Consider the following 26,843-nt stretch of genomic DNA (forward strand, 5'->3'; position numbering starts at 1 on the left):
TACATTACTGTTGTCTTCACCATGGTACTCCAATAATTCTTTTCAAATATTTGCACTTTAGAGAAATACATATATTCCTGCACGATTAGCATAATGACACCGAAGATATCCTTGACATGGATCCATCTAGATAATTTCTCATATGATTCCATAGGTAGTTTTGAAGAGATTTTCAAAATGGTTTGTAATAAGTCCATTCGTGGTTTGCTCAAAATGTACGTAGCAATCGCCATTAAACCGCCGAACGTAAAGAAACATAAATTTTCAAAACTTCTAGTTACGTCTCTAAAGGAAAATATTTGAGAAATAAAGATTCTCTGAATTAATAGTAGATAAAAAATGCAGTAAATGCAGATAATCAGAGTTGACATGATATAGCATGATTTTGAAATCTCAAAAGTCGAAGCATTAATCTTGTATGGAAATATCCCAAGAATTTTACTTATGATAAAGTTGGGATACATCAAGGATTGAAAATCCGTTGCACGAAACAGTTGCAATCTTTTCCACATTCTGTCTTTGGTGTTTAAATGTTTGAACTGAACATAAATAGCAAATATTTTTAAGAGAGGAACAGTTTATACTATAATTCTAAGTGTTATTCATTAGTACGCTAAATAAATACACTGAATTATTAGAATTAATACAGATATAATAGCTTTTTATCGAAATGTAATATTTAAGTTCTTTGTTTGTAATACATGAATTAACTGTAATATGGACACTTCATTTTATATACACTCGATGAATTTTAATTTAAACTGCCAGCAAATATTGTGTTTAAAAGAGAAACGAAGTGTTAAAGAAGACTTTTGTTAGTAGTGAAGTAACCATGGCGTTTTTTGATCGAAAGAAATTATATAAAAGAATTACGTGAAATTATATAATTTATGACTCATATACATTTTATTGGATAAAATGGAGTAATATGCCTTGAGACAGGAAATATAATTTATTATAAGTTAAAAAAAATTTATTTTGAATAATTTGTTTATGTCGCTCGGTAGGTATCAGTATGTGTTGCGTAGAGTCACAGACAAATCACACGTCATGACAGGTAATGAGTTTTGTATCGAAAAGGAAAAGGAAAAATAGGAAATTTTCGACGAAAGAATATTAAACTTGTTGCAACAAATATCCAAAACATTTAAAACTGATTTCACATGAAAAGTATATTTTTGAGTTACTAACATATATTGATTTCCTGCTTGACTTATTACCCATTAAGGCGATTCTAAAATTGTCTGTATTACCGAATAAACCATATAATTTTTGTATCGTAAATACTTTTTTGTCATTCACAGATTCGAAAATCCTTTTACAGGATTACAGTATACGCATTAATACGAGTCTGTGAGATAGAATCTATGCTGAAAACGATGAAAAATTTCAAAATTGAGTTCTTCGCTTTACCATTTTTTAGTCCAATGGAGCTCGAGAGCTGTCATGTCGTTGCACGTCGTAACAACATTTGTTATATATAAAAGCTGCGCAATCTGTACTTAAGAAATAGTAGTCCACAGACACTAGTTTGCGTGAAGAAACACGTCGAGTGCTTAGAATTAGACTTGGACACTTTATCGCGACGAATTTATGATACGAAAATTGACAGGTAATGCGACTGCATGCATCGTTGCTGCGTGAGATATTAATGTGATAGTATGTAAAAGATACGTCGATGTGTTGTAAAACAGCGACTTCTGGCGATTTTGTTAAAGTTCACATGCTTTGCTTTAGAATCCCCTTAATTACTCTTTTAACTCGAAAATCGTGTTACACATTAAAAACATTGACGTTAATATAAGAAGAATAAAAAAACAAATAAAATGTTAATGAACTATTGAGAATAATAATATATACCATTATATTGAGAGAGAGAGAGAGAGAGAGAGAGAGAGAGAGAGAGAGAGAGAGAGAGAGATATGAGAGAAACAATCAACATACTTTTATATAATAAAATTATTTACATATGTATGTGTGTGTGTTTGTTATAATCCATAGAGTACATGTTACTATAAGACAATTTCCCTTTATATATTTCAGTAAATCTCAGAAAATTCACCAGCGATTTAATTCAATATTAACATAGATATAGTAGAAGATTTTATTTCAATATATGTATGTACGAGTGATTCTATGTAAATATAAAAAATTCTCTTTTTTGATTTTACATATATATTATTTTATATAGCTGAATTATTTGTAATACTAATTCCAAATGTTTCATCACAAGAATGTGCCGTGATCAGGAATTGTATCATAATTAACGTATATGTTGTGATGCCACCCACCATCTGAAAACAATAATTTAAAATATAAACAATATCTTTTATTATTTAAATTTTTTATTAATTAAAGCAACAAATTGATTACTTACTGCTGCGAGAAGCGTCGCATCCATAGCGAGACCTTTTGTCGAAAATGTATTTTTGCAATGCAGTATTTGCAAACAGAATAGTTGCAACTACAACGTCAAATCGCAAAACAATTTAATGCAAGAAAAAGGTAGTATTAATAAACGTAATATTAGTAGATTTAATAAATTTTAAAAAAAATTGTGTTAATAAACATTATTTATCCAAAAAAAAATTACCTCGCTTTTGATTTGCATATCTCTTGTGCTATTAAGTACGTCGTAAATGGTAGTACCAATCTCTTGGGCTTGATTTTTGCCAGTCTCGCAGGCCCATACAATTAGAATTACTTTCATACAGTAATGCACCATGGTTGTTAAAAACGCATCAAGAAAATTTCGATCAAGAGTAATGATTACCTCGCCTTGCCAGCGCACGTTAAAATAATACAGTTCACAAGTAATTTGAGCAAAGGTCACGATTACAGTTGCAAGAAGTTGCGCGCTGAAGATTATGTTTAGCCATTGCACAGTTTCGTTAATTATTAAATGCTGTTTCATCAAAGTTTTAAGTTGTATCAAAAAAATTTGATTTTTCCGTGTTGAGCAAATTAAACTAGAAACGGATGGTTTCATGTCATTTGTCATGAGTCTTTGCATATAATTCAGATCATCGTTGATTTTTTTTAAACAGGCTTTTAATATACAAACACAATTTACATACAGCATATTCACATAAAACACCAGCTGAAGCAAATATATTATAAATGCTGTGATTATGTATTTAACAACCCAATAATTTTCTTCAAAAAAATGCATTTTAGAAAAAAACATATATTCTTGCACGACTAAGAAGACGATACTCAAGACGTCTTTGGTATGGATGAATTTAGATAACTTCTGATATGTTTCTAACGGTAAAAGTTTTGAAGAAATTTTCCAAATTTTTTGTAGTAAACGCATTTGTGGATTACTTAAGATGTGCGTAAGCATCACTATCAAACCACTGAACGTCAAGAAAAAGACTGCCTCAAGATTTGTAATTATGTTTCCAAAGGTAACTGTTTTAGAAATAATAATACCGTGAATAATCAGCAAGTATAAAACGAAAGAAATGCAGACAATCACGATTGACAGGATATAGCGTGGTTTTGAAATCTCAAAATTCGAACCGTTGATTTTGTATGGAAATATTCCAAGAATACCACAAAAAAAGAAGCAAGGATCCATTAAGGATTGAAAATCCGTGGCGTATAACAGTTGCCATATTTTCTTCATTTTTCCTTTGAATTTTCGAATTAAACACAATATATTTAGTAAAAATTCTTAGTACAGAGAGTTTGTATCATAATTTATCTTAAATATTAGTCAATACATTGAACCAATACACTGAATTATTAGAAGTAACACGGATATAATAGCTTTTTGACTAAGTGGAATATTTAGGTTTGTCTTTTTACAAGACTATATTAACTATGATATGAAGTTTTCATCTTATATATACTCGATGAGTTTTAGCTTAAAACTGCTTGCAAATGCTACGTGTAACAAAAAGATAATGCTGGAGAAGCCTTTGTTAGTAAGGAAGTAACCATGGCGTTCTTCGATCGTCATTTTTCACTTTTGCAATTTGATTACACAGAAAGTATTAAGGTCACGGCACAGACTTTTGTAAAATATAACGTATAGTGCATAAGCGAATTAACCAATTATCCTTTCTTTTTTTCCATTTCATGGAAAAGAGAAACTTTGATTGGTTAATTTTCTTATGCACTATGCATTATGCATTATGTAAAAGTCTGTGTTGCGGCCATTATGTGAAATTGTAATTTATAAATTATGTGTACATATACAAAATAGTGTGCATTATAGACTACGCAACATTTGTATGAACAGTAATTCTAGATATTCTTTATATTAATGACTTTTTGGTTTTGTATTTTTTTCTTTCTCTCTTTCTCTTGCTTTGTAAATGCAAAAAATTATTAATTCGAATTTATTAAATGTATGCGTAGAATTTATAATAAATAATTGCAATTATATCTTTTCTAATTTTTTGATTAAAGAAACATCGCGCATTTTTAATTTTGAGTCAAATGAGGTAAACAAAAAATAATCAAATAACATCAATATTAATCAACCATGTAGTATTTGCGTTATCTTTCTGTCGTTAAGTATAATAAAATGATTTTTGCTATATTCAAGCAAGATTAAAAATGTTAACAGATAACATGTATTTTTTGTTATTAATTTATACTTATCATTAATAAGTTAAAAGAGGGGTTGCAATAATGATCATTTTTAGCCCCCTCCTTTGTGAATTCATATATCAGCTTCATAATTCCCCAGAAAAATATAATTTTAAATTTCGTTGTTTATAAATCACTACATTTTGATTATGAATGATTTATAGAAGATTTAGCAATTGAGGCTCATATTTTTGAATATATATTTTTATTTTAGTTCTGTTGGAATTTATGGGGGATGTAAAAAATGGCACTTATCGCAACCTCTTCTTTAAAACTGCGTTAAATTTCTGTACCTAAAAAGTATTAAGACGCTAGAATTATTTGTAATACTGGTTCCATCACAAGAATGTGATGCGATCAAAAATTGTATTAAAATTAACATATACGTCATGATGCCACCCACCATCTGCAATCAATAATTTAAAGTGTGAACTACATATATTTTTTTAAATTAAAGTAAATAATTGATTACTTACTGCTGTGAGAAGCGTCGCATTTATAGTGAGACCTTTTGTCAAAAATATATTTTTACAATGTAGTATTTGTAAAGAAAATTGCTGCAACTGCGACATTAAATTTTAAAGTTATTAAATACAAGAAGGAAAACATAAACTTTTGAAAAGTATAATCATATTTTAATAAATTTAGTATTTCTAACGATTACTTTTACTATATTAAACTACTATATATTTTAGAAAAAATGTTTCTATATAAATAAATTCGTATTACCTTGTTCTTAATTAGTTCGTTGTTGGTGCTATTTAATACATCATGGATGGTGGTACCGATCTTTTGAGCTTGGTTTTTGCCAGTCTCACAGGCCCATGTAATTAGTGTTACTTTTAGAATGTAAAACGTTATCGATATTAAAAACACATCAAGAAAGTGCATATCAAAAGTAAAGTATAGCCCATTTTGCCAACGCACTACATAATAATAAATTTCAAAAATGATATCAAAAAAGGTCATGACTATAGTAGCATGAAGTTGTAGACTGAAAATTAGATTTAACATTTGCACTGCGTTGCTAATCATTAAATGTTGTTTTTGCAGAATGTTGAGTTGTGTTAACAACAAAAATTGATTTCTCTGTACGTGACAAATTACACACGGTTTTATTACGAGTCTTTGCAGATATGCCACGTTTTCATTGAGTCTCTTGAAACATGCCTTTAATACACATACACAATTTATATATAACATATTTATCTCAAACTCCAGGAGAGTTAAATATGTAGTGAATATCACGACCAGGATTGCTTTATAGTTCAGTTCAAAGAAATCATTTCTCAAATAATAAATGTTCATTTGCACAGCTAAAAATATGGTACCAAAGATGTCCTTGACATGAATCAATATGGATAACTTTTGATAAGATTCTGGGGGTAATTTCGAAGAGATCTTTAAAATAGTCTGTAACAAGCGCATTCGCGGACCACTTAAGATGTGTGTGATGATCATTACGAAACCATTGCACGCATAATAACTAACAATTTCAAGAGTTTTGGTTATGCCTAACAGATTGAATTCAGAAATAGATTCGTAAATTATTAGTACGTCAAAAATGCCGCAAGCGCAGATAACCATGGTGAACAAGATGAGATATCGTTTTGAAATTTCAAAAGTCGAAGCATTAATCTTGTACGGAAATATTCCGAGAATACGACAAAAAGTGAAACAAGGATACATTAAAGATTGAAAGTCCGTGGCACGGAACAGCCAATATCGTTTCCACATTTTGTACTTGGTGTATCTTTCAGTTATCGAATTGAACACAATTAGCACAAATTCTTGAGAAAATAACAATCTATTATAATCTACAGTCAAATGTCATTTATCAATATATACTTCAGAATTAATATATATATAGTTGTAAAATTTTAAATGTAATCTTCTCAAATCAGTTTGTTCGTAACAAGTGTGTAAACTGATGCACCTGTTATCTAAACTCAATGAGTTTCGATTAAAAACTCAGCAAACGTGCTGCGTACACTAGAGAGACAAAGCTGAAAAAACCGTTTGTTAGTAATGAAGTAACCATGGCTTTCTTCGATCGACACTTTTTAATCTTGTGAGATGGATTAGAAAAAGAATTCTAAATTGTTACGTCACATGACTTGTAAATTATGTGTGTGGGTGTGTGTGTGTGTGTGTGTGTGTGTATTGTAATATAAAATATAAAATTACACACATAAACTGTGTATTTTATGTGTGTGTGCGTAATATCCATATGAATCAATAACTCTTAAAAATATTATAATAACACACAGCGATAAATTATAAAGGTTATAAGATATACGAAGTAAGAAGACATGTCTCAGGGATTATTCGTTAATTTTAAAATAATGATATTTTTCAGTCACTATTTATCATTTTTAGGATATAGCGCATAATTACGTAGTATATAATAGTAATGAAACAATTACATACAGTCATATGTAATTATTTCAGTATGAATACATTAATCTTTGTATGCATGCATACACATAGTAGAAAGTACACAATATTTGTGTAGATTAAATTAAATTATCAGATCTGTTAATAATAATTGCAATACAAACGATTAATTTTATTCTCCACATTGTAAACAATACATAGGTTACAAATAATTTTAAAATATATTTTAGTACCACAATTTGGTGGTTTAATATTGTCAGCTCTCTTTATATCTTTTAATATAATCTTTACTTATTTTATGTTTATTGTACAGTCAAAAGTAACTATAAGTCAATTTGGATAATTTATACTATTAAAATGTAATAAATTAAGATTAGTTTTTTAATAATATTTTGTTTGAAAAAACTTTTGTTTTGAGGAACTCAAATTAAGACTAATATGGAAAGTAAAAAATGAATAAAACAATTGTTAATATATTAGAAAAAATGTAGTAATAAGCTACATATCATGTTAATTATAAATAATCTAATTCTACATGTATATTAAAATATTTTTATGATTGAATTTTTAAAATATTTCTATAAATTATATATTATACAGAATAACATTTATTGAATAATATTTATTATAAAATATTCAAAAATTGTATGTAACAGTCTGTCTAATAAGAGGGTAGCAAGGCTTACCCATAGCCGAGTAAAGATATACTCTGAATTTTTGTTTTCGCCGATAGGTGTCACCTTCGTGCTGCATGCATTATAAGCAAAGTACGTTGCTTGAATTGTGTTAGAATAAACAATTTTCAAAATGAGTGCTGCCTACGCGTTTTATTTCGAAGCAGTGTTCTTGTGTTCTCATTCAAAAGGGCCAAAAATGTCCTAATCCGCTGTGGCCAAATATATAGGAAAATCAAGGTCCATAAATGAGTGCAACGTTATTTAGAGACACAAAAACCATAGACGATTTACCGGAACGTGGCACGGACCTATACCGACAAAGATGAAAAAACAGTCGTGCGCCTATTTCAAAGCAGTAGCACGTTGTCTCTGCGTCAAGGACAGGCAAAATTACAATAAAAAGGTTTAAAAATGTCGTGTGAAACCATACGACGTTATCTCTATGCTTATGTGATATAAGATATAGTACAATCCAAAAACTATTATGATCGAAAAAACACATCAGCGCGCGACTAGCTTGGGCTCATGAAAATAAAGACCGCAACTGGAGTAATGTGATTTTTACAGACGAATCTTCTTTTGGGGCACATTGTGCAGTGAAACAATCCTGGTCTACTGCCACCAATAGACTAGTCCAACGAACTGTTAAACACGCGGTAAAGATGTATATTTGGGGCTGCTTCTCAGAGCAAGGATTTGGTCGACTTCATCTCTTTATTGACAACCTGAATGTTGAGAAAATGATAAAAATTTACCAAAAAGTTTTGATTCCGTCTATCCAACGCTGATTTATCAGTAAAGATAAAGTTACTCCAGGAGGATAATGATCTCAAACACCGAAGCCGGCTCTGCACGTCCTGGAAAGAGGGAAATGACATCGAGACACTCCACTGGCCTTCACAATCACCCGATACGAATCTCATTGAAAATGTGTGGTCACTCATCAAGAGGAAGCCCGACATCAACTTCAAAGCACTTAAAAAACAAAATTCGACGAATCTGGAAATCGTTGCCACGTGAATATGCGATTTCTTTAGTGGTCTATTATAGACGCAGCTGGTGACTGGACTCCTTATTAATATAATTGCATTTTGGCCATAATCCTACTAAATACAATCAATATAAATTTAAGGCTGATAAGACATTTTTCTTTGAGATAGGCCTGCCACGCTCTTACTAGACAGACTGTACATATACTATAAACTAAATACTAAATCGAAACGACAGCGCTTTTATATTAATAGATCATCAATTATTTCAATTTCTTTGAGGCATCTTTGAGATATATTTTCTACTAATTTTATAACATAGTTGGTTTAATAAGCGATAATGTAAACTTTTATTTGGAAATCGTTATATCAAAATTAATTTTTGTGTGAACGCGTAAATAAAAGGGTTCTTTTCTTACAACGCATTATATCGAGAATTATTTAATTTTAATGTTTTTCTAAAAAAACCGATATATTTTATGACAAATGTTGCATATGCTAAAAGATTTGAAATTGTTTCTCTTTGAATATATCCGAAACGGCAAAACAATATCATAAAAAATAGCTATAGAAAAAGACATTTATAAACAAGTGCAAAAAACAATATGAATCAATTCTATCGATCTATATGTGTGTGTGTGCGCGCGCGCGCGCGCGTGTCGAAAATTATCTGTCACGCTCTTATCGAATAAACGTATATATGGTACAATATATAATATGAACAATTTTTTTTATATAAATATAACATAATAAAATAATCTTTATATATACATATATACAATATATATATGTGTAAGTATAAAAAATGTTTTATTGTGTATTTCTTTTATAAATAACCTGAATTACTTATGTAATATATTATAAACGTGGAAATGGCATTGTAAGAGTCAAACGAAAAGAAAATTAACAACAAATTAATACATATATTCTAAAATGAACTTATAAAAATTTACATAAATGTAACGATTAAAAAAACAGATGTTAAATTATATTACTAGTTTCGACCACCAAATCTGGTCCTCTTCAGATGAAACACTTAACGTTGAGATGTACATAATTATGGACAAACATCAATACAAAAGAAAATCTTGTGCATAGTTAAATATATAACAAAAAATTTGCAAAACTATGCGTGAAAATATTAGTTGGTCCGTGTATCCGTCCGTTATTGTTGGAAGTGGTCCGTTGAGGATGTTTGACGTGTTCCATGTATTACTTTTTATCTCAAGATGTACTTCGACAGTTTTGTAATATTTCTGACATAAGTTTTTTTAAAGAAAAAATTTTTTACTGTTTTTTTATTGTGTGACAATTATCATTATGACTATTTTTGTAAATATATGGATACACGGACCAACTAATATTTTCACGCATAGTTTTGCAAATTTTTAGTTATATATTTAACTATGCACAAGATTTTCTTTTGTATTGATGTTTGTCCATAATTATGTACATCTCAACGTTAAGTGTTTCATCTGAAGAGGACCAGATTTGGTGGTCGAAACTAGTAATATAATTTAACATCTGTTTTTTTAATCGTTACATTTATGTAAATTTTTATAAGTTCATTTTAGAATATATGTATTAATTTGTTGTTAATTTTCTTTTCGTTTGACTCTTACAATGCCATTTCCACGTTTATAATGTTTTTAAAGAAAGAGTCCTTTATTTGTTCTATTTATGTAATATAGGTTTTAAATTTTTCATCACAGGAATGTGACATGATCAAAAATTGTATAATAATTAACATATATGTTGTGATGGCGCCTACAATCTAAAAATAATAAAAAATGTAAAAAGTATAAACAATGTATATTTTATTAATTAAAACAAATAATTGGTTACTTACTGCCGTAAGAAGCGATGCATCCACAGTAAGACCTTTCGTCGAAAATGTATTTTTGCGATGTAAAATTTGTAAAGAAAACAACTGCAACTGCGTCAAATCGTAAAGTAATGCAAGAAGAGAAAACGAAATTAAAAAGTACCATTTTACTTAGATAGATTTAATATTTAAAAATTATATTAATATACAAGTATTTTCAGAAAAATTTAGATAAAATTGTATTTTTATTACCTCATTTTTAATATGTTTATTACTGGTGCTATTAAGTACATCGTGAATAACAGTTTTGATTTCTTGAGCTTGATTTTTTCCGGTTTCGCAAACCCATACAAGTAGTGTTATTTTTATAATATAACGTATCATGGATAATAAAAGTACATCAAGTAACTGCCAATCTAAGGTAATGAATACTCCATCTTTCCAGCGCACTATGTAGGAGTACAGTTCAACAGTGGTTTCAATAACAGTCATAACTATAGTAGCAAGAAGTTGCAGGCTGAATGTTGTGTTCATCATTTGTAATGTTTTACTGACTGTTAAATGCTGTTTTTGAAGAGTCTTTAGTTCTATTAGTAAAAATTGATTTCTCTGCCAGATCAGTTTAGAGACATGTGGCTTTATATCTTTCATTAAAAGTTTTTGCATGTACGTCAGATTGTCATTGATCCTTTTGAAACAAGATTTTAGTACACAAACACAGTTTATATATAACATGTCCATTTGGAACTTTATCAATTCCAAGTACATTGTGAATATTCCGATCAGTATTTGTAAATAGGTCGACTCAAATATCTGTATTTTAGAAAAAAATATTAATCCTTGCACTATTATCAAAATGTTACCCAAGATGTCTTTGACGTGAATCAATCTGGATAATTTCTGATATGACTCCGAAGGTAATTTCGAAGAGATTTCTAAAATGGTTTGTAGCAAGCGCATTCGTGGGCCGCTCAAGACATGCGTGATGCTTATAACGAAACTGCTAATCGTGAAGTAACCGACAGCCTCTAAGTTTTGTATTACATCTTCAAAGTTCTTCATTTTAGTAACGGCAATGTCGTAAATGACTGCCATACTCAAAATGCAACAGATACAAATAATCGCAGTTGATAGAATGTAATACGGTTTTGATATCTCGAAGGTCAAAATGTTGATCTTATACGGAAATATTCCGAGAATACGACAAAAACTAAAACAGGGATACATTAAAGATTGGAAATCCGTAGCATAAAGCAGATGCCATTTTTTCCGCATATTAGTGTGTCGTTGCATTTTCGAACTGAACATGAGTAACAAAAGTTTGTGAGAGAATAACCGTCTATATCATCAATCTAATCAATAGTTTATTATTAATTAAAGCGTTGTTATTGTGTACAGTATTAACAGAAATGTAATTACTTTTTTTTAAGTGTAATCATTGTATGTTTTTATAATGAGTGGATAAACTGACATGTACTTTTTTCCGATCTATCCTCGATGAGTTTAAGTTTAAAACTACGAGCAACTGCTGCCTCAAGTAAAATGTTGAAGAAACTATTTGTTAGTCATAAAGTAACCATAGTATTCTTCGATCGATGTTTATCTCTCATGGGATAAAATTATTACATAAAGAAATGAAGCATACGACCCAATAAATTATAAGCGTGTATAAAATAGGAAGTATACCTATGCAATATTTGCATGATTTCTATTTCAAGTAATTCTAAAAAATTTATTAATAATGACTATTAAATTTAAAAAACTTAATATTTTCTTTCTATGAATGGTGTACAATATTTTTGTATTATAACTTTGATATTTAATACTCTTTTTTTTATAAATTTAGTTCTATATAAACGCATTAATATAAAATTCTGAAATTATACATATTATTTTACAAACGCATTTTTATAAAACTACATTTTAGTTAAAATATGTAATATGAAAATTGCTGTCTTTCTGTCGCAAGAACGCGGAGTGTTTAAAAACTGAATCAAGATTATCAAAGACACCGTACATATTACACACCGTACAAAAGTAAAACCAAAACGTATATAATAGATATTTTATTTATATATACATTAATTATAAAATAAAATTGTTATAAGTAATACTTATAAATACTTATAAATACTTAAGAAACACTTCTTGCAAATATATTTATCATGTTTCAATTTAAATTTGAACATAAAAATAATAAAATCAAGTGTCTATAAAACATAAATATTGTGTATGAATAAGAATGAGAAATAAAAACCTACATAGTAAAAATATAAAACATTGTACAATTATAACTTATTAATAAAGATAAAACACCGTATATTAATATTTGAAAACATTTTAATCTTACTATATATCTATTAGATTAGATTGTGTAACATTAACAGCTGTGTTTCTATCGCAAAAATATGACATGTTTAAAAATTGTATCAGAATCAGTAAGTACGTGGTAATATTTCCCACTACCTAAAAGTAAAACAAATTCACAAAACAAATATTTTAATATTTACAACAAATAATCGTATACTTACTGTCGCAAGAAGCGTCGCATCTATACTGAAACCTTTCATCGAAAACGTATTTTTACGGTGTAATACTTGTAAAGAAAACAGTTGCAACTGCAATGTTATGAAGTAAAATAATTAAGTATAAGAAAAAAGATATGAAATTAAAAAATACGACTATGTTTTGATAGATTCAAAAGATCGTGTTAGCATACAACATAGTTACAACAATATATATAGATAAATTTATAACGTTACCTCACATTTAATTTTCTCATCACTAGTACTGTTAAGTAAATCGTGAATGGTAGTACTAATTGCTTGCGCTTGATTCTTACCAGTCTCGCAGGCCCACACAAACAGTGTTATTTTTGAAATGTCATACATCAGAGATGTTAGAAGCACATCAAGAGAGCGCCAATCCACCTCAAAAAACACCCCATTTTGCCAACGTATTGCATAGAAGTACAAATCGAAGGTAATAGTTAAAATGGACATGACTATGGTAGTAAGGACTTGCATACTGAAGGTCATATTTAGCATTTGCACTGCGTCGCTAATCATAAGATGTTGCTTCTTCAAGACTTTGAGTTCTATCTTCAAACATTGATTTTTGTGCCATAACACGTTAGAGGCACGTGGATTCGTATCGTTTATTATAAGACTTTGCATATGAATCAGACTGTCATTGATTCTCTTAAAACAAGCTTTTAACACACAAACACAGTTTACATATAACAAATTTATCTGTAGTATTAACAGGGCTAAGTATATTGTAGGTACTCCAATCACAATAGCTAAAAAATTTCCCTTAAACTCACGTAATGTACACCAATTTAAAGCTAATTGTACAATTCTGAGGATATTAACGAATATATCCTTAACATGGATCAATCTGGAGAGTTTTTGGTATGATTTCAAGGATAATTTCGAAGAGACCTCTAAAATTGTCTGTAACACGCGCATTCGCGGAACGCTCAGAGAATACGTGACGATCACTATAAAACTGGTCAGAGTATGGTATAAAACAGCGTAAACGTCCCAAACTACATCTCCATAACTTAATTTTGATTCAATAAGACTGTCAATGATAACAAAGTTTATAACACAGCAAACGCAGATAATGACAGTTGACAGGATACAGTACAGCTTCGAAATCTCGAAAGTCGAAGCGTTGAGCTTATACGGAAATATTCCGAGAATGCGACTACAGATAAAACAGGGATACATTAAAGATTGAAAGTCCGTTGCGGAACACAACCACCATCTTTTCCGCATTTTGATTATCACGATTATCCTTAACTCTTCAAAATGCACATAATTAGAAAAATTTATAAGAAAACATAACAGTTTGTATCAGATTTGAAGTATTAGGAATTATTTGCAATTTACCATTAAAATATAAGCGATTACGAAAGTTTTTTTCCTAAGTATAATTTTTAAGTCGGTTTCTTCATAAGAAGTATATGAACTAATATGCTTTTTGAGTTTTATCTATAATCGATGAATTTAAGTTCCAAACTGCTAATAAATACTGCGTGTAGCAAAGAAATAGAACTGCAGAAGTTATTTGTTAGTCGTGAAGTAACCATGGCGTTCTTCGATCGACACTTATCACTCTTGGGATAAATTAATATAAATGATATAAATATACATATATATATGACTCAATAAATTGAAAGGCTTCTTACAATAATGGGCTAACTCACAACCGAAGGTGTCCTACTGGAAATGTATGGGAGGGCCTACTACTTGTCTCAAAGGTTTTTTAAAATGTGGTTTAGTTCAATGTTACAGTAAACCATTTAATCATTATATGTGCCCATAGGAAACATAGCTATTGCAATATCCACATAAATCGTAACTTTAAAATCATCTATTAATTGTGGACAATTTATAACAGAAAAATTAATCAGAATTTTTACTGAAATAATTATTATGTACTGTCGATTCATCTATTGACGATTCGGTATTGATTGATGACATGTGCACAAACATAACATATAAAAATTTAAAGACATTGTACATACGTATATTATACTTTATTAACAATAATAAAACAGAATATTTTATAAATTAAAAAATATTTTTATCTTATTTTACATATTCGTGTAATTAGAGAGTGTAACATGGACTGCTATATCTTTGTCACAAGAATGCGATATGATTAAAAATTGTATCAAGATTAGTAAGTATGTGGTAATATTCCCCACTATCTAAAAGCAAAACAAAATCTTTGTATAATAAATATTGTAATATTTATAACAAATGATTGTTTACTTACTGCTGCAAGAAGTGTCGCATCTATAGTCAAACCTTTCAACGAAAATATATTTTTACGGTGTAATATTTGTAAAGAAAACAGTTGCAACTGCAACGTTATAAAACAAAATAATTAAATATAAGAAAGAAAACATGAAATTAAAGATACTATTATTTTTCGGTAAATTTGATGTTTTAAAGATTACATTAGCATACAACACAGTTACAAAAATATACATATATAGATAAATTTATATCGCTACCTCATATTTGATTTTCTCATCATTGGTATTATTAAGTAAATCGTGAATGGTAGTACGGATTTTTTGCGCTTGATTCTTACCCGTCTCGCAGGCCCACACAATTAGTATTATTATAAAAATGTTATAGATCATGGATGTTAAAAACATATCAAGAAAGCGCAAATCCACTCTAAAAAATACACCATTTTGCCAACGCACTGCATAGAAATACAATTCAATAATGACAACTAAAGAGGCCAAGACTATAGTAGTAAGGAGTTGCATACTGAAGATCGTATTCAGCAATTGCACTGTGTCGCTAATCTTTAGATGTTGCTTCTTTAAAATTCTAAGTTTTGTCAACAAACACTGTTTTTTTTGGATGTGCTTTATCGTATTAGAAACACGTAGATTGGTATTGTTTATTACAAACTTTTGCATGTGCACCAGATTGTCATTGAGTCTCTTAAAACATGCTTTTAATACACAAACACAATTTACATAAAACATAACTATTTGTAATACCAACAAGGAGAAGTACATCGTAATCATCCAAGTGAAAATAGTTATAAAAGTGTCATCAAATTTCAGTAACTTAGACAAGTGCATGCTGAATTGCATAATCCTAAAGATATTACATAATATATCCTTAACGTGGAACAATCTAGATAGTTTTTGGTACGATTTCGAGGGTAATAATTCCGAAGAGGTCTTCAATATTGTCTGTAACAAACGCTTTCGCGGAACACTCTGGAAGTGCGTGATGATCACTATAAAACTGGTGAGAGTATAGAATATAACAGCGTGGATATTCCAAATTACACTTCCAAAATTTATATTTGATTTAACAACATTGTAAACGAGAACAAAGTTTATAACACAGCAAACGCAGATAATGACAGTTGACAAGATACAGTACAGCTTCGAAATCTCGAAAGTCGAAGCGTTAAGCTTATACGGAAATATTCCGAGAATGCGACTACAGATAAAACAGGGAAACATTAAAGTTTGAAAATCCGTCGCGTAACACAACCACCATCTTTTCCGCATTTTAATTTTGACGATTATCCTTGGATTTTTGACACAATCAGAAAAATGCAGAAAGGCATAGCAATTTGTATTAGATTTACAGCTTTATTAATCATATGACCTTTGATATTAATGAATACAATTGCGAAAATTTTTTTCTAAGTGTAGTTTTCAATCGTCGCTTTCTTCATAAGAAGTATATGGACTGATATAGTTTTTACGTCTTATCTGTAGTCGACAAATTTATGTTTGGTACTGTGAATATATACTACTTGCAACAAAGAAACAAACTATTGATATTATTTGTTAGCTATAAAGTAACCATGGCGTCCTTCGACAGTACTTATCACTCTTGGAATAGATTAATACAATAGATACGTAATTCTCCATCCCTCCACTAAAACATATAACTTAATAAGCTGAAAGCTTTTTGCAATAATTGGCTATTCCTCTACCGAACTTGTTGGATGTGAATTGTATGAATTGGAAGCCTTATTATTTGATTCAAAGGAATTTTTTTGAAATGTGGTTTAGCTCATTGTTGCAGTAAGCCCTTCAATCATTATAAGGGTTCATATGAAATAGGAAGCTTAAACGTTCTAACATACATATAAATAGTAACTTTATGATACCATCAATGAGTAGGGTTCTACGTATAACATACAGTATCCTAAATTTTTACTAAAATGACTATTATGTAGTGTAGATCTATCTATTGATGATTTTGAATCAGTTACGTATACAAACATAAAACGTTATGGAAGAAAAATCTCTGCAAAAAATAATAGACATTGTGTATTATATTCTATTAGCAACAACAAAATAGAGGATATCTTATATGTTTAGAAATATTTTTATTTCACTTTACATTCGTGTATTTAGATTACGTAACATTGACTGCTGTCTCTTTGTCGCAAAAATATGAAACGTTCAAAAATTGTATCAAGATTAGTAAGTACGTGCTAATATTGCCCACCATCTAAAAGTAAAATAAAAACAATATGTAACAGATATTGTAATATTTATAACAAATAATTGTTTACTTACTACTACAAGAAGCGACGCATCTATACTGATAAATTTTACCGAAAATGTATTTTTACAGTGTAATACTTGTAAAGAAAACAATTGTAACTGCAATGTTATAAAGCAAAATAATTAAGTACAAGAAAGAAAACATGAAATTAAAAAATATGACTATGTTTCGTTAGATTTAAAAGATTGCGTTAACATATAACATAGTTACAAAAATATATACAGATAAATTTATATCGTTACCTCACATTTTATTTCCTCATCATTGGTACTGTTAAGTAAATCGTGAATGGCAGTACCAATTGCTCGCACTTGATTCTTACCAGTCTCGCAGGCCCACACAATTAGTATTATTTTAAAAACGTTATATATCATGGATGTTAGAAATACATCAAGAAGGCGCCAATCCATTCCAATAAATACACCATTTTGCCAACGTATTGCATAGAAGTACAATTCAAAAGTGATTATTAAAAAGGACATGATTATAGTAGCAAGCAGTTGCAGACTGAATACCATATTCAGCAATCGCACTGCGTCGCTAATCATTAGATGTTGCTTTTTCAAAATTCTGATTTCTAGCAGAAAATATTGTTTCCTTTGCGTGTGCCATATCACGTTGGAGACACGTAATTTTGTATCATTTATTACAAACGTTTGCATTTGCACCAGACTGTCATTGATTTTCTTAAAGCATGCTGTTAATACACAAACACAGTTTAAATACAGCATAATTATTTGTAATACCAACAGGGCGAAATACAGTGTAAGTACCCCAACCAAAATAACATAAAAAGTATCTTCAATATTCAGTACTTTAGACAAATGCATTGTAAATTGCACAACTCTGATGATATTACACGATATATCTTTAACGTGAATCCATTTAGACAATTTTTGGTACGATTCAGTTGGTAATTTTGAAGAGACCTCCAATATTGTCTGTAGCAAGCGCATTCGTGGAGCACTCAGAAAATGCGTTATAATCACTACAAAACTCGTAAGAATATAGTATGTAATAGCATGAAAATTCCAAATTGTATTTCCAAAATTTATATGTGATTTAGCTATATGGTAAATAAGTGCGAAGTTTATAACACAGCAAATGCATATTGCAATGGTTGACAGGATATAATATAGTTTTGAAATCCCGAAAGTCGAAACGTTGAGCTTGTACGGAAATATTCCGAGAATGCGACTGCAAGCGAAACAGGGAAACATTAAAGTTTGAAAGTCCGTCGCGTAACACAGCCACCATCTTTTCTGCATTTTTATTTTTGCAATTTTTGTTAGCTTTTCGAATTAAACTATTAGATAAATTTATAGGAGAACATAACAATTTGTATTTGATTCATAGCATTATTAATCATATGCACTTTAGCATTAATAGATGCGATTGCAAAAGTTCTTCTTTTAAGTGTAATTTTTAAGTAAATTCTTTAATAAGAAGTATATGAATTGATGTGATTTTTACATCTTATTTATATACAACGAATTGAAGTTTGGAACTGTGAGCAAATACTACGTGTAGCAAACGAACAAAACTAGGAAACTATTTGTTAGTCATGAAGTAACCATGGCCTTTTTCGATCGACACTTATCACTCTTGGGATAGATTAATGCTAATGGTACGTAATTCTTATAACACATATGGCTCAATGAAAGACTAATTGCAATTAGCTAACTCACTACTAAACGTGTAATGTTGGAAATATATGAATAGGAGGCCCTATTTGTCTCAAAGGTTTTGTTTTAAATGTTGGTTACCTCATTGTTACAGTAAGCTTTTCATTATATGTGCTTATAGAAAACATAATTATTGCAATATCCACATAAATTATAACTTTAAACTTTATACTTCTTAATAATGGTCAAATTATAGCAGGATCCTAATTTTTACTAAAATGACTATTACGTAGTGTAGATAATATTTTATTAACAATAACACAACAGAGTATTTTCTATATTTAAAAACATTTTTATCTCTGCACTTTATGTATTTTTGTAATTAAATTGTGTATTGATTGCTGTTTTCATGTTGCAAGAATGCGATAAATTTAAAAATTGTATTATTATCAGGAAGTACGTGGTAACATTCCTCACTATCTAAAAGTAAAACAAATTCATATAGTATTATTAATATTTTAATATTTACAACAAGTGATCGTTTACTTACTGTTGCAAGAAGCGTCGCATCTATATTGAAACCTTTCACCGAAAACGTATTTTTACGGTGTAATATTTGTAAAGAAAATTGTTGCAACTGCAATGTTAGCAAGTTATGGTAGTTATATAAATAGGTATATAGAAACAATTATAAAGTTACCTCACATTTGATTTTCTCATTATTGGTGCTGTTAAGAAAATCGTGAATGGCAGTTCCGATTTCTCCGGCTTGATTCTTACACGTCTCGCAGGCCCACACAACCAACGTTATCATAAAAATTTTATATATCATGGATAATAAAAGCACATCAAGAGAGCGCCATTCCATTCCAAAAAATACTCCATTTTGCCAACGTATTGTATAAATGTACAATTCAAAGATAAAACTTAAAAACAACATGACTATAATAGCAAGGAGTTGCAGATTGAAGATCATATTCAGCATTTGTACTGCGTCGCTAATCATTAAATGTTGCTTTTTCAGAACTCTGAGTTCTATGAGTGAAAATTGATTTCTGTGCCATAACACATTGGAGACACGTGGCTTCGTATCGTTTAATACAAATTTTCGCATGTTCACCAGACTGACATTGATTCTCTTAAAACATGCTTTTAATACACAAACACAGTTTACATACAACAGAATTATTTGTAATATTAATAGGGCCAAATATATTGTAAATACCCTAATCAAAATAGTGTAAAAAGTATCTTCAAACTTCAATACTTTAAACAAATACATTATGAAGTGAACAACTCTGATGATATTACACGATATATCTTTAACGTGAATCCATTTAGACAATTTTTGGTACGATTCAGTTGGTAATTTTGAAGAGACCTCCAATATTGTCTGTAGCAAGCGCATTCGGGGAATATTCAGGATATGCGTGATGATCATTATAAAACTGGTGATAATACTATACATAATAGTTTGAATATTCCAAATTACGTTTCCAAAATTTATATTTGATTTAACAGTATGGTAAATAAGAACAAAGTTTATAACACAGCAAACGCATATAGCGGTGATTGACAGGATACAGCACAGTTTCGAAATCTCAAAAGTTGAACCGTTCAGCTTGTACGGAAATATTCCGAAAATGCGATTACAGATGAAACAGGGATACATTAAAGATTGGAAGTCCGTTGCATAACACAACGACCATCTTCTCCGCATTTTGATTTCCGCGATTTTCTTCTTCGAACACGATTAGAAAAGTTTATAGGAGTTTATTACAATTTGTATCGGATTTACAATATTACTAATCATATATGCGCTTTAGTTAATGGATGCAATTGTGAAAGTTTTTTTTCTGAGTGTAATTATCGGTTTTTTCATAAGAAGTATATGAACTGATTTAGTTTTTGCGACTTATCTGTACGCGATGAATATAAGTTTGGGACTGCGACCAAATACTGCTTGTAGCAAAGAAACAAAATTAAGTAATCATTTGTTAGTTGTGAAGTAACCATGGCATTCTTCGATCAGCGCTTATCACTCTTGGGACAGATTAGTACAAATGACATATCAAATTTTTATAACCGCATGACAATAAACTGAAAGGCTTATTATAATAATGTGCTAACCCACAACCGAACGTGTGATATTGGAAATGTATGAATTGGAGATTCTAATATATTTGTGTCAAAGTTTTTTTGAATGTCGATTGGCTCATTTTTACAGTAGTATATGCTCTTACGAAATAGAAAACATAGACATTTCAATATTTACATAAATCATAATTTTATTTTATATTAATCATTAATTGTGGTTTATTATAATTCCTATGTTTTGATTAAAATGACTATTCTAACATACTATAGATCCATCTATTAAAGTTTTTGGATTAATTACACATTAAACATACATTATTGACTAAAATCTATAAAAATAAAAGACATTGCGTCTTATTTTTTAATAATGTCACTATATAATATATGTTATATATTTAAAAATATTTTTGTGTCACTTTATGCATCCTTATAAGTAGATTGTGTAACGTTGACCACTGCACTTCTGTCACAAGAATGCGACATGTTTAAAAATTGTATCATGATTATTAGATATGTAGTAATTTTGCCTATTATCTGAACACAAAACGGAAAATATAAATAATTTTCGGTTTAATAATTAAAACAGGTAATTAATTACTTACTGATGTAAGAAGCGACGCATCTATTGTAAAACCTTTCGCCGAAAATATATTTTTATGATGTAATATTTGTAATGAATACAGCTGCAACTATAACGTCAAGTCGTAGAATAATTAATTATAAAAAAAATAAATTAAATTAGAATTTTAATTCCTGTTATACTTGAATAATTTTAATAAAATCGGGTTGGTATAAAAAGTAAATAATATATAGATGAAAAGTAAGTAATATATAGGTAACCTCTTATTTCATCTTTACCTCGTTTTTTATCTGCTCATCATTGATATTGTTAAGTACATCGTGAACTGTGGTACTGATCTCTTGAGCTTGATTCTTGCCAGTCTGACAGGCCCACACAAGCAGCGTTATTTTTAAAGCGTAATGTGCTGTTGATGATGAAAGCATATCAAGATAATGTATATCAAAACTAATGAATACTCCATCTTGCCATCGCACTACATCAGAGTAAACGTCAAAAGTGAAATTAGTAAAAGATCTAACTATAATAACAAGGAGTTGTAAACCGAAGATCGTGTTCAGCATTTGCACTGTGTCATTAACTTTCAGATGCCACTCCTTTAGGGCCTTAAGTTTTAATAGTAAAATTTGATTTCTTTGTATATGACAGATCAATCCAGTAGTACTCGATTTTATGTCATTTACCACTAGTCTCTGTACATGTATCAGATTGTCATTAATCCTTTTGAAACAAGCTTTTAATACACAAACACAATTTATGTACAACATAATTATCTCAAATCCAAACATGTGGAGATATATTGAAAACACTTCCATCAACATAGAGATATAGTTCAGTTTATATAGTTTGTCCTGATAAAATGTTGTGCATACTTGTGTGATTAAGAAGATTATACCGAAAATGTCTTTGGCGTGGATTAATCTAGACAATTTCTGGTACGACTCCAAGGATACTTCTTGAGAGATTTCTGACATAGTCTGTAGCAAGTGCATTTGCGGACTGCTTAACATGTACGTGATGATTATTACAACATTGTTTAACGTTAAATAAATGATACCTGAAATTCCTTTGATTATTTGTTCAAAATTTTGTTTTGAAATTAAGATCATAATATTGTAAATTTTTGTTAATTGAAGAACAGAGTAAACACAGGTAACCGTGGTTGACACGATGTAGTGTGGTTTTGAAGATTCATAAGTCGAAGCGTTGATCTTGTACGGAAACATTCCAAAAATACGGCAAATAGTGAAACAGGGATACATTAAGGATTGAAAGTCCATGGCGTGAAATAACCGTTGCCTTTTCCACATTTTGCTTTTGACGTATTGTCGAATTTTCGAATATGATTAACAAACATTCATAGAGAATAACAATCTATATCATGAACTACACCCTGTACACTTTAATAATGGAAATATGATTACTAAAGTTTGTTTTTTAATTGTAACTTTCAAATTTGTATCTTTGTAACAAGTGTGTAAACTGTTTTAGTCTATACGTATTATCTCGAAGATTTTAAGTTTGTAACTGCGATCATAACGCTGAGTCATGTAAAAAGATATTGCTAAAGGATCATTTGTTAGTCGTGAAGTAACCATGGCATTTTCTTCAATATCAGCAATTATATTTGATAGATTACAGCTGCATAAGTGTTCTAACACACTTAAATTATACGTACATGATGTATTTGTATGAAATACAAAGTACAGACTTGCCATATCAACTTAAATCAATAACTTAATCCATTAATAATGGTTGATTAATGATGGGGGGGGGACATCAAAGTTATAAAAAAGTACATTATTACTTATATTAAGAGACAACTTTTTAAAACATAGTCAGTACTCTTATATTTATGAAAATAGTTATAATAAAATAGATATAAATTTATTTGAAGAATTATTAGATAAAATATAACATATTTTCTGAGGCGGACTTTTAAATTTTTATTTATCTTTTTATACTTAAAGAATAAATAAAGTTGTGTTTATACGAATATATTAACGTTATTTGATGTTTAATTTACATTATGGAAATATATAGAATAATAATCGAAAACTTACATAATATATTAGGAGACGCGGTCTACCGTCTCCCGTGTCAAGTATATTTTAAAGTTTTAGTACATTAAAATCATCCTTTTTATATTACTACTATGATATTTATTGTACAGAATGCAATTTATAAATAAATATTTATATTACATTAATTTATTGTATATTATATAATATTATTCATTTATGATGTTTATTTAAACAAATAAAACGTTATAACACAATTCAATATTAACATATATGTATTATATGTGGAATAAGATTTTCAAAATTTCTTTATATCTGTATATATATATATATTTACATTTATTTAAATACAAATATAAAAAATTATAAAACAACAAAAGATTATATTTTACTTACATGAAAAGTAATTTATTATATAATAACCAAGTTTCTAATAACACATTTGTTTGTTTAATAATATTTCTACTTATAGTTTTATTTCTATATTATTCATCATCTCTTTTTTGCAAGAAATTGAATCGAATTGAAGCATTACTGTCACGTACGTAACGATGCTACCGACTATCTAAAAAGAAAAATTTTTTAATAATATATATACACCTGCTAAAAGTTATTAATTTTCAATATGTTATCGAATTAATGAAGAATACGACAATTGACTCACTCTTGCAAGAAACTTCGCGTCTATAGTGAGAACTTTTGCGGAAAAGGTATTATTGCAATGAAGTATTTGTAATGAAAATAGTTGTAACTGCAACCGTAAAATTGTAAAATATAGAATTGAAGAGTATAATAAATTTAGCAAATAATGTGATATATCAAAAATTGTTTTGACAAATGAAACATATTAAGACAATATATAAAGATTATACAATAATATGAGATATAAAACTTTAATATTTTATTATATATATATATATATATATATACTACCTCATCTTTGATTTGCTCATCAGTAGTGCTGTTAAATGCATCGTAAATGGAAGTGCTGATTTGTTGAGCTTGATTTTTACTCGTCTCGCAGGCCCACACTATCAATATCATCTTTATAAAAAAGTATGCGATACATGATAGAAAATATACATGTAATAATGTCGTTGACGATAAATATCCCCACGATTGTATGTAGACATATAAACTCAAAGAGGTACAGGAGAAAGTCATAACTATTGTAGCAAGAAGCTGCAAACTAAAGGTCATGTTTAACGTTTGTACCGTATCGCTGATTGTTAGATGTTGTTTTTTCAGGATCTTCAGTTCCATGACCAGTAATAAATTTCTTTGCTTGTAATAAATCGATCTAGGAAAATGCGACTCATTGTTTGTAGTTATGAACTCTTGCATGTTTACCAGAGTGTCACTGATTTCTTTAAAACATGCTTTTAATATACAAACGCAATTCATATACAACATATCCATTTGATATATGATTAGACTGGCGTAGTTTTGAAATAATGTAATTATTTGCAGGTTGGAAGTACATATCAATATGATTCCAACTAAAAGAAATCCGAAGATATCTTTAGCGTGAATCAATCTAGATAGCTTCTGATATGATTCCGGTGGTAATTTTGAAGAGACCTTTAATATAGTTTGAAGCAAGCGTGTTCGCGAACCAGTTAGAATTACGGAGATGATTATTATAAAGTCGCCAAACATAAAGGCGCAGCATATAACAAGATAAAAGGGGAAATTTTTTATTTCGATATTTGAGACAGAAATACTGTATAGTATTATCAATATGTAAATATTATAAAAGCAGATAACGATAATCGACAGAATGTAGTATAGTTTTGAAATTTTGATGGTAGAAGCATTGATCTTATATGGATATATTCCAAGAATACGACATAAAGTGAAGCAAGGATACATCAGGGATTCAAAATCCTTGGCGTGAAACAATCGCCATTCTTCCTTTTTTCGATTATTGTTAAGCTCTTCGTGGAAATTCAACATGTTCAATGTCTCAATGATGTCACAAGAAAACAAGGAACCAAATTATAGATAGCAATTTATAAATTATTAATTTATATAGTTATTAATATATTTTGGTATTAATATGAATGCAATAGAGAGAGATTCTTTTCTAAATGTCACTTTTTTTTGCTTTTTGTGTTTCCACGTGAGTAAAACGATATGAACTGTTCACAGTCGATGTACACTCAATGAATTTAATTTTAAAACTGCGAATAATTGTAGTCTTCTGTAATGATACAAGATATAAATAAAAGACTTTGTTAGACATACTGTAACCATATGGCATTTTCAATTGACAATTATCATTTTTGTATGAAGAAGGATATGCAATTTTATGACATACGATAATATTTGTGAAATCGTTTATATACACATGAAACGATAGTATCCTGCGCAGTAATCCCTATGGACTGTTAGCTTTCAGAAATTCATTTATAACCTATTTTCTAATGACTGCTTTTGTATAAATATTTACATTTTGCATAAAATGTTTGACATTTTTATTACATATTACTTTGTTGTTTCTTGGTAGGCCGTATATAAATACATAAATTTTTATATTACAATAATACGAACAAAATATATGTTAAATACCTATAATATTATAAATAATTGAAAATATGAAAAATATATTTTTTTCTACTTGTGTAAACTTATAATATATATATATAGGTATATAATACCGAACCGATATAAATTATTTTTTATAAGTTCATCTATATTTATATCACAAATTAATTTTTTTTAATTATTTTAATGAATTATCAATGAATCAATGAACTTCATATTCAAGTGATATTTAAGAATCCAAGTGATGTTTCTTTATAAATATATTTATAATATCGTTTAAAAAAAATTCACCCTTAAGTATGTGAATTGATAAACAAGCCAAATATGTGATATAAGAACTAAAAATCAAAAGAAAAATATTAATTTATTGATCCGACGGATGTAATATTGAATTCTTGAAAAAAGTTACA

At 29.2% G+C, this 26,843-nt stretch overlaps 3 protein-coding genes across 3 annotated transcripts; all 3 read right to left on the reverse strand.

Annotated features, from left to right (window-relative positions):
• Positions 1–273: 273 nt before the first annotated feature.
• On the reverse strand, positions 274–7,689 carry LOC108773156 (uncharacterized). Its single transcript, XM_018538881.1, has 5 exons — positions 7,686–7,689; positions 2,594–3,123; positions 2,378–2,464; positions 2,193–2,294; positions 274–285 (listed from the first exon to the last, which is right to left on the reverse strand). Exons 1-5 carry the CDS (start codon positions 7,687–7,689, stop codon positions 274–276), a joined length of 735 nt encoding a protein of 244 aa, XP_018394383.1.
• Positions 7,690–8,390: 701 nt separating this feature from the next.
• Positions 8,391–11,765, reverse strand: LOC108773157 (uncharacterized). Its single transcript, XM_018538882.1, has 4 exons — positions 10,743–11,765; positions 10,515–10,601; positions 10,376–10,439; positions 8,391–8,401 (listed from the first exon to the last, which is right to left on the reverse strand). The coding sequence occupies exons 1-4, from the start codon at positions 11,763–11,765 to the stop codon at positions 8,391–8,393; spliced, it is 1,185 nt and encodes a 394-aa protein (XP_018394384.1).
• A 9,937-nt stretch (positions 11,766–21,702) lies between these two features.
• LOC108773158 (putative gustatory receptor 28b) lies at positions 21,703–25,230 on the reverse strand. The gene is made up of 5 exons (XM_018538883.1): positions 25,102–25,230; positions 24,820–24,930; positions 22,144–22,557; positions 21,888–21,974; positions 21,703–21,819 (listed from the first exon to the last, which is right to left on the reverse strand). The coding sequence occupies exons 1-5, from the start codon at positions 25,228–25,230 to the stop codon at positions 21,703–21,705; spliced, it is 858 nt and encodes a 285-aa protein (XP_018394385.1).
• Between the last annotated feature and the right edge of the window lie 1,613 nt (positions 25,231–26,843).

Source organism: Cyphomyrmex costatus, unplaced genomic scaffold, assembly GCF_001594065.2.
Source record: "Cyphomyrmex costatus isolate MS0001 unplaced genomic scaffold, Ccosl1.0 scaffold2, whole genome shotgun sequence".
In the NCBI taxonomy this organism is placed as follows: domain Eukaryota; kingdom Metazoa; phylum Arthropoda; class Insecta; order Hymenoptera; family Formicidae; genus Cyphomyrmex; species Cyphomyrmex costatus.